The sequence below is a fragment of the Phragmites australis genome, chromosome 7 (assembly GCF_958298935.1).
Source record: "Phragmites australis chromosome 7, lpPhrAust1.1, whole genome shotgun sequence".
Lineage (NCBI taxonomy): Eukaryota > Viridiplantae > Streptophyta > Magnoliopsida > Poales > Poaceae > Phragmites > Phragmites australis.
In genome coordinates this window covers 32,351,282-32,364,763 of record NC_084927.1, presented here as the reverse complement: position 1 = coordinate 32,364,763, position 13,482 = coordinate 32,351,282, and the positions used below count along the sequence as shown (strand labels likewise).

Genomic DNA, 13,482 nt, shown 5'->3' with positions numbered 1-13,482 from the left:
CCGAAACTGACAGTGACTTCACCAGACGCGACCTGCTGCAGGCTGCAGCGTCCGGCAGGTGCCGATTCTAGCGCGGCCCATCTAACCGATTGACGCATTTAGATCTTGCCTTCCCCAAATGGTTCGGTTCAGCAAAGTTTATCAACGCGCGCGCGTCCCTGCATTCGGATTTGGGGAGAGTAATGGCCGTTGGGAGTCTGCCGATCAATGCAGTGTCAGGGCTGGTTGTGGAGTATTAATACACAGTACTATAAACTTGCATCAGTTAGGCACATCGTCCAGCTCATAAGGACATGACTTGCTGTCCATGTTATGCCAGAAACCACCTTGTATTTCCGACACAATGTTTGTCCTCAATGGATTCGAATTTACAGCTGTTGAATGCATAACAATACATTACAATAAACCGATACCGTCCACGATATCTGTAGATTTAACGTATGGACATTTACAACGCTGATTGAGGATCACAAATCACAAATGCTACTACACAAGTAATACAGCCCAATGTGGGCAGGAATCATTTTGACTGCGAATAGTGCTGTGCAGATACAGAGAGACTGCTTCTTCAGTAGAGAGTGTTGTAGGTGTAGAGTGTTGCAGCGATGGAGACTACGCAGATCACAAGAGATGGCAGCAGGGTGACGTTGAGGAGGAGGTCCGTGCCTAGATAACCTGCCGCAGTAATCGTCGCGTCTGCAATCACACGGGCCAGCGTCCCGGCCTCTGTGGAGAGGAGTCCGCCGTTATAGGTTCCTCGGGAAAGCCTCGACGACATCACCCGTGAAAGCAAGGATAGATTCACCCCTGCATCGCTCAGTGTCAGAAATGCCATGATTAGCAATAGGGTATGATTGTTCCAGGTCTTGCTGTTCTTAATGCTTTGAAATGGTTGCACATGTACAAAATACATACCTTCGAGCACCTCAGCAAATACAAATGTTATGAGAGCTGAAGTGACGTATTGCGGAATGGAGTAGTGAGGGGTAAACCGAAAGCTCATGATTATACCAATGAGAACCATGACTTCAGATGCCAACAAAATTTGCCTGCAGAAGAATAGAAGCACATCAGCAGCTGTTCATTACGCCTTTTCTTGATAGGAAAAAAGAACTTCAGAATGGGCTTGATTGGGACCGTACAATTTAGTGTTCTGAAATGATTGCGAAAATGATCTCTTGAGTGGAACAAATAAATTAATCATAGTAAGCTTTAAGGCAAAACAAAATGGTTGGCAATGTGCACAGCATGTCTCAGTTAAGAAAGGATAAACAATGTCAGTGATAGCACTTTTACAGGAGATAGAAATTTCTTGCAGTATGTTCTGTTAAGAGCACAAAAGTTACCTGTCCTCGTACAAATTTGTAATGTAGCTTCCGACAACGGCATTTACTGGAAGAACAGTTAAGCCAAGAAGCGCTAAAAAGATAGCCACAGAACTTGTAGACCAGCTAAAATAGTATGTGGTGACAACGCTTGATTCGGAGAGTAAAATTTCCATAGCGTACTTGAGCATAAAGTATATCAATAGTTGGACCTGAGAAATTGCCACTCTGGTAAAGATATGAAGAGGAAAATACAGAAGATGGTAGTTCCAACAAATAGATTGAAAGTGGACATGGGCAAACCGAGCATGTAATTGTTTAAAGAAAAGAAGGGTTTAATGTGCAGGCTTTTCATCTGGACTTTAGTTCACTTGACATAGCATGTAAATAATTATACAGTATATATTTTCTTGGGTGTCATGGAAATGTACCTGGAATGTATTTACCATTATCATCAACACTAAGACACAATTTCCTTATGTTATACAGTTCATTTGCCTTTCTTCATAAAAGAACCCTATTTAGACAGCACACTTCTTTTTGCACATGCTTGTGAGCAGAACAAGACAAAAGAGAAGTTGATAATGGGGGGAAAAGGGAACCTTCACAGATGGAGTCAGCAATCTGTATGCTGAACCAATTGATGTTGCTGGTTCATGAGAGCTTTCGGAGTCTACTTCAATATCATCATTATCCTCCGCATTCTCGTCCTGTCTTCTTTCTGCACCTAGAAGCAACGGCTGAGCTAGACCTTCCTCCAAGTTAGCACTTTCTTGGTGACCTATTTTCATAAAAGAATTAACTCAAGTCAGAATGGTTCCTTATGACGGGAAAAAATACTGTCAGGGTCTGTTTGGAAAGTAGTGATTGTGATCCAAATTTTTGGGATTTAGTTCAACTTTTAACTAAATCCTAGAAATTCCAGAGAAATCAATCTCTTCCAAACAGGTCCTCAGTGGTAGCTTGCAAATCCTGACTGTACTAGAAGGATAACTCCAGTGTAATTCATGTTCTCAAACAAAACATTTTGCCACTACCGAACTGTTTATGTGTGTTGGAAGCTTACCGGATTCAGAGGGCTGTGTAATGACTGAAGTTTTAGCAAAGTGTTCCGGCTCGTTGAATGTAAGCCACAGCCACAACAAGTAAAGAAGCCAAGCAATGGACATGACCCATCCAGGTAATGTGCTCTGATTGAAAGTGAGCGAGTATATCTTGAATTTTATCTGGAGGAAGCCAGCAAAAGCAGGGCCACATGCCATGCCAAGAGCGCTAGCACTAACGAATCCTGCAGAGGCTTGTAGCCTGATTTTAAGGGGTACACAATCACTGATATACCGACGGTTCACTGCTCTTGCAGAGCCTAACCTGCAAATTGTTGCCCATTCGATACAGAAGCACTTTCAGAAAATCTCAAGTCCTAAAAGATATTGATAAAATTATCACACTAGCGCGGTTGGTGGTAGGTGACAACTATTAAAGTTCCAAAAAGGAAATGGATGGCAAATATTTTTAGTGCTACTCTTGAGCTTTAAAATCTTTGGTCATCTTGAAAGCTATATATCTAGAGGCACTTCGCCTAAGCCATACTCAATACTGACCAGATGCAAACCAGATACGTCATTCTAGTAAAATAACAAATCTCTATGCAGTTAACTAATTTCCCATTTTGCATCTAAAAGTATAGTGTTACAGGTATTGTTGTGTATCTGCTCATAATAATACCTTTTTTTATTTTTTGTACAGCAATTTATTTCTTTATTTTAAGATAGGTCCCTAACTTACTGAGCCTAAAGCAGCATGTACCATGCTAGTATTCTACACCGATCAATAAGATCAAAATGTAACTTTCATGCTAGCAAATTAAGCTGAAACATAAATGAAGTGACACAGAGGAGTGAATTAAAGAGAAAAAATTGCATACCCGCACAGTAGCCGTCCAATCAGAAGAACAGGTAATGAATTCAGGTCATATGCCAATGCATAAAGCAGGTTGCCAAAAAATAGCATAATACTACTGAATACAAGTGGTCTGAAGTACGACTTATTTGACCATGCACTGAAATAGACCGAGGAAAACACTTGAGCGACTGCCATTGATCCAATAATTATACCACACACTGTCGCGGCAGCCCCAAGGCTTACTGAATAGTCATCTGCAGTCGGCACAATGATATATGTGTTCACCATGTAAAGAAAAGTGTTCACGAGGTTAAGCAGCAGAGACATAAAATGGTATCTCTGATCATCTACAAGATCCTCTGACCCACTTTGTGCATCTTCCTGAACAATAAGCGCGTGTTGTCCCAAGAATTTCATAAAATTCGTGGCATGTGTAAGTTTCTGTACTGCATGTTTTACTTGGTCTATGATAGGATCCTGAATGTCATAAAAAGAGTCACATCATACTCTTAGTTCATTCAGCAAATAGTTCATTCAGTTCGGAGGTCAGAACGAGATTTTTCTCTCGAACTTATCAGAAAGAGAATTGAACCAAAGAGAATCAAAAAGTAAAGGTATGATACCCTCAAGATAACTGATGGATTATCATAGATGGATACAAAGCTTCCTTGATGATCTTGCAGATATTCAAGGTTGCGCGATAATGCACCTACAACAGCTACAATTCCCTGCGTTGGTAGGAGTGCATGATAAGTAATATCAGTTCTGAAATAGCTGCCAGATCAAAAAAGAACAAAAGCAATGCTCCCTACAAATGTAAAATGCCAGAAAATTACCACTTGCTTAAAGACTTGCTGAAGCTGAGAATAAGGATGGTTTGCACGAGTGGTGACATAATAATCTGTAAACTTATAGCCAAAGCGCTTATCAAATTTCTTTAGTATCTTGCGTATACCAGTAGCATTCATATCAACAAAGCAGAGAAGCTTTATAAGATCAAGCCCAACTTCTCTATATGCATCACGTAGCTGAGAAACTTGTGATAGATCATACTGTTCCAGAAGAGCAGTGCGTCGTTCTCCCAATTCCTCAATCCTACTGGCAATGTGGCCTTGTTGTTGTAACAGAAAAAGCACGATCCTTTCAATCTGGAACAAACCAATACACGTGAATTTAGCTCACAAACAATACAGTATATGCCATTTCTATAAGACACTTAAGTTTGATGTATGCCACTTTTCTAGTCCCTAGCTAACTGCAGGCGACTACAGACAAAATGAAGATGTTTTAAAACTTTGTTTGTGATCATGTCAAGAGAAAGTTTCTTTGTATACCTGGTCATCAAGGATCCTTGAGAACTCTTTAAGGACTTGTTCACGATCTTTCCCACCAAGTTGGGTCTGTTGAACATATTGCTTTAACATTTTCTTCATCAATTTGTAATTGATGTAGTATCTAGCAATAGCAAGAACAGAATCTCATAAGATTTCTGTTAAATTGTTAGGCACAAAGAAACTAGCTTGCATGAGTGGTTATTGAAATTGTAGAGCAACCTTGCAATTGGATAACTGCTAGATTTTGTCTAGTTTATAAGATTAAACCAAATGAAAATAGGAGGGACAAAATTAGTTCGATGTATTAATGTATTCTAGTCCAGCAAAATGAAAACAAAGATGAAAGGAACGTACACCAAACTAATTTGTCCTCCAGTCAAAAATACATGATATTTTGGATATGACACGGTCCATGTGTAACTTTGACCACTATCTTCTACTAAAATATATTTATAAATCTAATAAATTTGCAAGATTATGAAAATATTCTTCAAGACAAATCTACACATGATTTTTATATTTCCAAACTAAATATTTTTAAAGTTATTGATGGTCAAACTTTTGATTGAATCTTGTCCAAAACATCAAATATTTGTGATTGAAGGGAGTATCATTTTAGAAGGACCAAAAGGAAAGCCGTACCCTTTCCATTCTTCTACTTGATCTGCCGTCAACTTCTTTCCAAAGTTAACCATCCTGCCGTTTTACTATCTGATCCGGAAACTGAAGATAAATTATTAGATGATATGCTAAAAAAAATGAATAAATCTGTATGGTTTACACAATGATAATGATGTTAGCGTAAATCCTTTAGTGTACTTCAGGAAAAAAAAACGCTATAATGCTATCACATAAGCAGACTTCTTTGAAAACTACAATTTTGTATTTGTTTGATCGGTAAGTCTGCTTATTTGCTTCTACAAAACTGGTGGCTGCCTTGCAGTACAACGCAAGGAAAGACAACGATGTAAGAGTAAAGTTTAGCCAATCATTCAGTATGCGCTCGCACAGTTCATCGTGCTTAGTCAAACAAATACCCAAATAAATGGTTGCTGATCACACACCATCCATGTCCCATGTTTTCTATTCATTAATCACGTACTCAAGAGCCTAAGTCATGATCAATGAGTATCTTCTGCCAGTAGATCTCAAGGAGAACTGAAGAGGAACTAAAACAGTACAGACGCCGCTGTGATTGTACTGATCAAGTACAGCCAAATGTTTAAGTCGGTCAATGGAAGGGCTATAATATTTGAGGGATTCTTGTTTACGGCTGCTGGCGACCAACTGAAGTCGGTCACTCCATCTCAACTCTCTTTAGCTAAACTTCCATTTATCCTTTCTCAAATTTGAACTTTGAGAAATTCAAACTTTTGAATCGAAAACTTCAACTTTAAGAACAAAATATATAGCTTCAGAATATAGAAAGTTCAGCTCAAAATATCAACATTACTCAAACATCTCAAACCTTCCGGATGCGATTCCACCTTTCAACGATTGTACTCATCAAGTACAGCCAAATGTTTAAAGGATACCAAGATATGGTCTTCCATAAGGTATGGATGACACGATGAGAGAGCCTGAGTTCAACAGATGGTGGGTGCAGAGAGACAGAAGAGATGGAGAGAGGGTAGCGAGAGCTAAAGGAAACATGGAACCAATGTTAGCAAACTCAGCACAAAACGAGCCATATCAATAGTGGGGAAAATGATAAAAAAAAATTACCTTTTGCATACTTTTAGTAGCTTTATGCTAAAAAAAGATGAGATATAGGAGAGGAGGAAAAACCAGGCTAATACTGATTATTAATTAGTTCGTTTTCTTTTTCCAACTTTTCTCAACATTTGTGTACAGCAGATTATCAAACGCGCCTAAATATATGCACTCATTGCAAGTCATTGACAAAAGACAATAGGACAAACTCTATGCAGAAGTGGCGGCAAATCAACCAGAGATAATAATATTAACAGTTCTGGCAATCGCTGAAATATGCAGACGGTCCACCATCTGTAAGAATTGACTGGCCACGATGCGTGAACAACACGATCCAAGTTGATAAGCCAGGTTGCAACATAGCTCAGAGCCAGAATTTGAGACGTGGCAACGAAATCTTGGTTTACTTTGCCAGAGGGGAGCTCATTTAGGGTGCGTAATCACTAGGATGGCTAGAGTACTTCAACAACTTGTGTTTTAAAAACGGAGAATTACTTGACTTGCTCTGTTGTCTTCAATGGTCGTGTTGAGTTGAAAAGGTCAGATCTGTTTCTTTCCTCTTTTATATTACGACCTTACAAGTTTGTTGCGACAAGAAAAGTTCGTCATCATGGAAAGGAGATCAACATGAGGATCAAAATAAATGCTCAAGTGAAATTAATCTTCCCAAAGAATCCTTTGTTTCTTCTTCACAGTTTCACTTTTCAGAAAGAAAAGCGTGTAGTTCTCCCTGATTAGTTCATTACCGATTCCAAGAGAATTACTTGGGGGGAGGTAAATTTTTTTTTGAAAGCCATCATGTGGGTGATTATATTAGAGAGAGTGAAAGAGTGGCATCAAAGATGCATACATTTGAGGTTACATGACATTTGGCTGGGCCCAAGGCCGAAAATGGAAACTAAAAGGCGACATACAACCTGAGATTCAGGCGGACAATTATGAATTTTATTGGCTATCTCTAAGAGCTGTTAAAGCATGTGCACCCGCCAGACCTTAGGTCATCGCCTCCTCTTGTATCCTATGCAACAATGCGTCTTTCGTGAGTTCTTCACAAGATTCGACGATTTCTTTCTTTCTACCACTCCCAGAGTGTCAACATGGTTAGTGTTTTGATGCCTTTATGCAATCTTCTCGGTTGGTGGATGCGCTCGGCCCACCAAGCCTCCATCAAGCCTGTGTTGGTCCATGAATCTAGATGAAAGGAAGATAGATGTAGCCACTCGGCTATACACGACCAAAGGTGTTTAGTGGCCAAGCAGTCGACAAAAAGATGCACCACAGTCTCCAAGTTACGAATACACATTGGGCAGAAAATGTTGGTTCTTGCAGTGCCAAAGTTGCAAGCGTTGGGCTATCCATACTTGGTCCTGGATGAGGAGCCATGCAAAAAATTTGCATTTTGGCGGCACCCAAACCTTCCAAATTAGTTTCTTGTATCCCTTGTTTGGCAAATTCGCGAATTGAGCTTTGTATGTTGACTGCACAGTGTAAGATCCATGTGTCGTAAGTCTCCAGGTTATTGTGTCCTCTGCTTCGCTTAATTGCACTTCACTGATCCTATCCCATAGTTGCACAAATTCATCAATTAATTGTGTGGTCAAGTTGTGGCGGAGACTATGAATCTAGTTGTTGTCTTGTAAGGCATTTGCAACCAACCGATTCTTTTTTATTGAGTGCAAGTACAATGCTAGGGCTATATCTTTTGGGACCTCCCCGTCCAGTCATCTAGCACACCAGAACGGTGTTTTCCTGCCGGTTCCAAGAGTGATCTTATTGCATCAATTGAATAAAGCCATGTCTCCTGGGTCGCATGGCACCGGGTATCCTATCCAAGGGCTCTTTGGCTTGTCCCACTCAAACCACATCCACTGTAGTCGAAGTGCCCAACTGAATTTTTTTAGGTCTAGGATTCCTAGATCCCCCTTTTTCTATCGGCCGACAAACTTTTGCTCCATGCAACATTAAATGCTCCCTGTTGGTGAAAGAAAATTTCTTCCACGAACAAGATGCGGCGAGAGTGTTGCACAAGCAAGGCTCAAGCTTGAGGAGAAGTGGAGAGGAAGTGAACACTGTGAGGAATCAGAAAAATCTTGCTCTGCCCTTGGATAGATGGCCAAGGGTCAGTATTTATACTGATATTCAGAGTGTAAATGTATAAGTATACCCCTACAGAGCTAGTAGAGATACAAGTTCTTACTATACAGCCAGAGTACAATGCTCGCCCCGTAAAATATCACTACGACTAGTGGCAGCGGTTATTACGGCGAGTGGCCCTAGCTGCTGGTCGCTGATTACGGCATCGCACTGTCTTGGTTCAAGTCGGTGGCCGATCACATAGGCATTAAATGTCGGTCGCTTCTCTGTAAGTGGATGGCGACCAGTGGGGCCCCCTCTGGCTGATCTTTTGGAGGGACCAATGGCTTCGGGGGCCATGATATTTTGGGGCTCCACAGGCTTTGAGATCGGTAGGCTCCTGAGGTTGTGGCCTTTAGGGCTGCTCCAAAGCCTTAGGGTCTTGGAGATGTCCAGAGGCCAAGAGCCTACGTACGTAGGTCGACAGAGTCGTGACCCCCCAACACTCCCCCACTGCACTCCTCATTTCTAGCCTATAAGAAGTCACAACATTATTTGTCTAGTGCTTTGTAGAAATTTTTTGGTGGCTTGATGGCGGTGAGGAGATAAGTTGACAGGGAGGAGAGAACTGATTTCATTAAGGTCTGTCTTCCAGCCGAGGTTAGGTGTTTTGGCTTCCAGCCGAATAGGCGACAAACAGCCTTGTCTAGTATGGTTTGCAGCTGCACTAGGTGCAAGCATCCTAAAGTAAGTGGCAAACCAACGTATTGCATTGGGAAGTTTGCCACTATCCATGGAAAAATCCGAATGATCTCATCTAGGTCTATGTGCTGGCAGCTAATAGCAGCGATAGAGATTTTCTGAAGGTTAACCTGCAACCTTGTGGAGTCTCCAAAATCATGTAAGATAGCAAGAAGTGTCGCAACCTTGCACTACACCGGGTTGAGGAAAAGGACCGCGTCGTCTACATATAAGGAAAGCGTAGGCAAGTCGATCATCCTCGCAAGCAGACAATCTTCCCGGCTTAGTAGCTAAGTCCAAGATGCGTTGTAGTAGGTCAATTGCCAGGATGAAGAGGTATGGCGATAGCGGATCGTCTTGTCGTAGACCACGCCTATGCAGTAGTTGTTTCCCTGGGACGCCATTAAGTAGTATGGAGGACGACAAGGAGGCTACTGTGATGGCAATCCAGTCACACCATCGCGCACAAAAGCCCCTCTCCTGCAGGAGCTCTAGGAGGTACTCCCAGGATACCAAGATGAAGGCTTTCACAATGTCCAGCTTTACCATTAAGGACAGGGTCCTACTGCGATGATAAGCCCTAGCTCAATTTTGCGCCAACATAAAGTTGTACTGAATACACCTGCCCTTAATGAATGCGCTCTGTGGGCGAAAAATGAGGGAATCAATATGCTTAGATAACCTTGAGGGCTAGTACTTTAGATAAAAGTTTTGCAAAGGAGTGAATCAAACTAATTGGCCTAAAGTCATTTGCGGTGTCAGGGACCTCCTTCTTTGGTATCAAGGTGATTTTGGCGGTGTTTAGAATTCCAAAGGCATGAGCTGAGCAATTGTGTATGCACTGCAAGACCACCATCACGTCGTCCTTCTTGATTGGCCAGTAAGTTTTGTAGAAAGTCCCGGTGAACCCATCTGGCCTAGGTGCTTTTTCTGCCAGCATTGCAAGTATAGCGTGGCAGACTTCTTCCTCAGCTAAAGTGGCATCTAGGTCTGGGTCGTCAACCCAAGGTAACTGGAGGAGATTAGGGGTGGCAATGGGTCAGGTCGAGGCTAGGTGGAGCGAGAACGCATCCGATTCGAAACCCAACATCTCAAACCTGACCTGGCTCCGAAATGGTTACCAGCTGCAAAACACCCTCGGCCTCAGCGGGGACACGATGGCGTACTACAAAGTGGGAGGGCGGCGACAATGGTAGAGGAGGAGGGCGTAGGCTAGGCGCTCAGATGGCACCTCGGTGCTCGGTGACTCTGTGTGATGCTCAGGCTAGAGCTCACCGTAGCGGCTGCGGCTACGGCTACCAAGGCAATGACAGTAGCCCACGTGTGGGCGACACTGGACACAGCGCTGGGTGACAGAGGGGGAGGAGTGGACGACGTGCACATGCCGCGAGCGAGGGGAAACCAGGGAGAAGTGGTTGCCGGTGGCTGGCCGCACATAAGCCGTAGGAGGAGTCACTGTCCATGGAGCCTGTGCTATAGGAGTACAAGAGTCACCTATTGGGCTAATAGGACCATGCTCCATGGGATACTAAAGTTTACCGGGCTTTCCTTAATTTGTGGCATGTGGGGCACCTACAGGGGAAAATGAAGCCCTAGCCTCGAACCCAATTCGAGTCGGGGCCTCGACCTGATGGCCCCACGGGGCAAATTCTGCACCCGAACTCGCCCCCACTGGGTCTAAAACCCATGGGGCCCTAACCCAACCCAGTCCATTGTCACCCTTAGAGGATATCCCAGTTGATAGAGTGCATTCGACACTTCTTAGTGCCTATGAGCTCCTCGTAGTGGTGGTAGAGAGCTATTTTCTTCTCCTCTTGAGACAAGGCGATTTCGTGTTGAGTTTGCAGTGAGTGGATGAAATTCTTTCTTTGTTATCCATTCATTTTTAAATGGAAGAAGCGGGTGTTAGAGTCCTCTGCCTTTAGGTAGGTAATCCGAGAAGCTTGCCTCTTTCATGCCTTTTCTACGGCCGCTAGGCCTAGAACTCGTAGCTTCTGGTTTTTGTGAAGGGAAACCTCCTCGGCCATGAGCATCCTACTCTCTTGCGCTATGTCTAGCTAGAGGATCACATGGTTTGCTATAGCTAGCTAGAGCCGCGCATCACTAATGAGCTGCTTGCTCCAAACTCGAGGTGCCTTGGTCGTTGCACGTAGCCTGGCAGCCAAGCGACGTATTGGGTTTGTGTGTTGCTATTGAGATCCCCAAGCCACTTGAATGACATCCATAAAACCGGGGATGCTTGGCCAAAAAAATTCAAATCTAAAGGATGGTGATCGGCGCGGCCCATTTTCGCTAGCTAGCAATAGCGGACAATGATTTGGTATGGAGGATGAGAGAGCTTAGAGGTGGTGGGAGAAGAATAGTGCATCCCAACTGTGATTACAGAAGAACCGGTCCAGTCTAACGAGGGTAGGAACAGCTCTTTCATTACTCCAAGTGAATTTTCGGTTTTGCAAGCAAATTTGTTTGAGCTCGCATCAGTTCAAAACTGATTTGAATTGCCCTATCAACCAGTGGTTTATATTACTGCTACTTTTATCTCTCGCCTCATAAATAAGATTGAAATATCGTATGATAAGCCACGGTATTTCGTGACTTGGGTTAGTGGCCATGAGCTCGTGCAAAAAGGCATGCTTATCCCTATCTTCACTAGGACCATTGACAACCGAAATCTGAAACAATTGGTTGCTTTGCCGCAGGTGTGCAGAAACAGAGAGGATGTGATCGCGGTAGATTGGATTCACAAGATTCACTAACATGTCATCCCACAGCACCAGGATCCCCACTAACGCCATCAGCCGGCAAATAGTAATTGTTATGATTGGAGAATTAAGCAGCATGCGCCTAGATACTCGAAGCAGCAGAGAGCGCCAGCATTTATCTGTGAATCTCCCTTCGCCGCCACATGTCGGATGAACTAGACGACCAGAGAGCGCGGGCAGCAACGGCCAGTGGCATGAACAGCAAACAGATAGTCGAAATCAGAGAAGGAACCAAGGAACTCACCGCAAGTGATGACCCTCAATATATCTCTCCTTTCGTTTGCCTTCTCCCCGCGGTGGATTAGATGAACATCAGCAAACTCGGACACGCGCGTGTGCGCGGAGGCACCAAACTCACCACGACGCAAGCAGCAGTTTCTGCAGACACAAGAGCAGGATGCAACCAAGAAACTGAGAAAGAAGCCCACACATGTAGCCAACCAGATGCAAACCATGCCCTGTGCGTGGGCAGGCAGGTGGCACGTCCAGAGGTGTCAGGGATTTACTCACACATACGGACAACGCAGTACGGGGAGGACAGACGCGCACAGCAGTCAGCAGTGGCCGGAGCCCGGAGGCGTGCAATGGCGCCGCTGCTCGTGAGCTGGACTGCTGGGCAGGACGAGGAACGGGGCGGAAGGGAAGAGTGGCATTTATAGGCTTACAGCGCGCGCAGGGAGGGGAGGAAGAAGAGCCGGAGTCCGGGGAGGAGGATGCGCCTGTGAATTGTGGCGGAGACAGCAGGCACTACGGCTGTGGTGGCGATGTGCTCGCGTGTGTTACGTGTGCGGACGTGGAAGATCCGATCTGGACTACGCCGCTTTGGATTATTGCCTGCGTCATCAGTGGCCAGGGTTACCCGGCTTCGCCCTCGCTCGCTCGCTCGCCTCCTGGCTGCACTTGTCCTGCGTGTAATTTCTTGGCGTCAGGAGCCTTCTCTCCTCTCAGTTCCCGGGGGGAAAAAGAGGCAAACCTATCGAAGGAGTTGAGTTTGCTTGAGACTTTGCTTTTGTGGAGCTCAGTTTCGAGATCTGTGAGACTGTGACCGATCGTACCATTTGGCACGATAGTAAGTATCGTGTGATGGATTTACCACAAAAGAGTGAAGTCAACTTCGTGTAGGAATTAATAAACCGGAGAATGTTCAGAATACGTATACAGTAGGAATTAATAAGACTTTTGATGAGCATACGAGGATTCGTTTGCTCAAGGAAAGAAAAGGTAGATGAAGGAAGAATCAAAGCGATTTCCATGTTGTCCCTTTTGTCATTAATACTTAATGTTTGAGTAAATTTCACAATAACTATTTATACCTAACTATCATAAAACTACAACTTCTAAAACGAGTTTCACAAACTACAAATACTTATGTTCCTAATAACATAAAACTATTTTTGCAGAAAACTATATTTTTTGCGTTTTCACAAAACTACAATTATTTTGCGCAAAATAGTTATATTTTTGTGCAAAATGTAGTTTTATGTTACTATGAGCATAAATACTTGTAGTTTTGTAAAATTTGTTCAAAAAATTATAGTTTTATTTTATTAGGAGCATAAGTACTTGTAATTTTATAGAACTCGTTCAATAGTCGTAGTTTTGTAAAATTTACTCTTAATATTTTGGATAAGC

At 43.3% G+C, this 13,482-nt stretch overlaps 1 protein-coding gene across 3 annotated transcripts; it reads right to left on the bottom strand.

Annotated features, from left to right (window-relative positions):
* Nucleotides 1–302: 302 nt before the first annotated feature.
* LOC133924802 (SPX domain-containing membrane protein OsI_17046) lies at nt 303–12,645 on the bottom strand. Of its 3 annotated transcripts, none has more exons than XM_062370515.1 (12): nt 12,357–12,645; nt 12,095–12,228; nt 5,204–5,284; nt 4,562–4,682; nt 4,064–4,375; nt 3,851–3,955; nt 3,250–3,704; nt 2,392–2,693; nt 1,928–2,106; nt 1,347–1,537; nt 916–1,049; nt 303–807 (listed from the first exon to the last, which is right to left on the bottom strand). In XM_062370515.1, the coding sequence occupies exons 3-12, from the start codon at nt 5,254–5,256 to the stop codon at nt 569–571; spliced, it is 2,091 nt and encodes a 696-aa protein (XP_062226499.1). In that variant the 5' UTR covers nt 5,257–5,284; nt 12,095–12,228; nt 12,357–12,645; the 3' UTR covers nt 303–568. The 3 variants fall into 3 exon arrangements, with proteins under 3 accessions (XP_062226499.1, XP_062226498.1, XP_062226500.1); XM_062370514.1 differs by having other exon boundaries at nt 12,361–12,645; XM_062370516.1 differs by having other exon boundaries at nt 5,204–5,272; nt 12,361–12,645.
* Between the last annotated feature and the right edge of the window lie 837 nt (nt 12,646–13,482).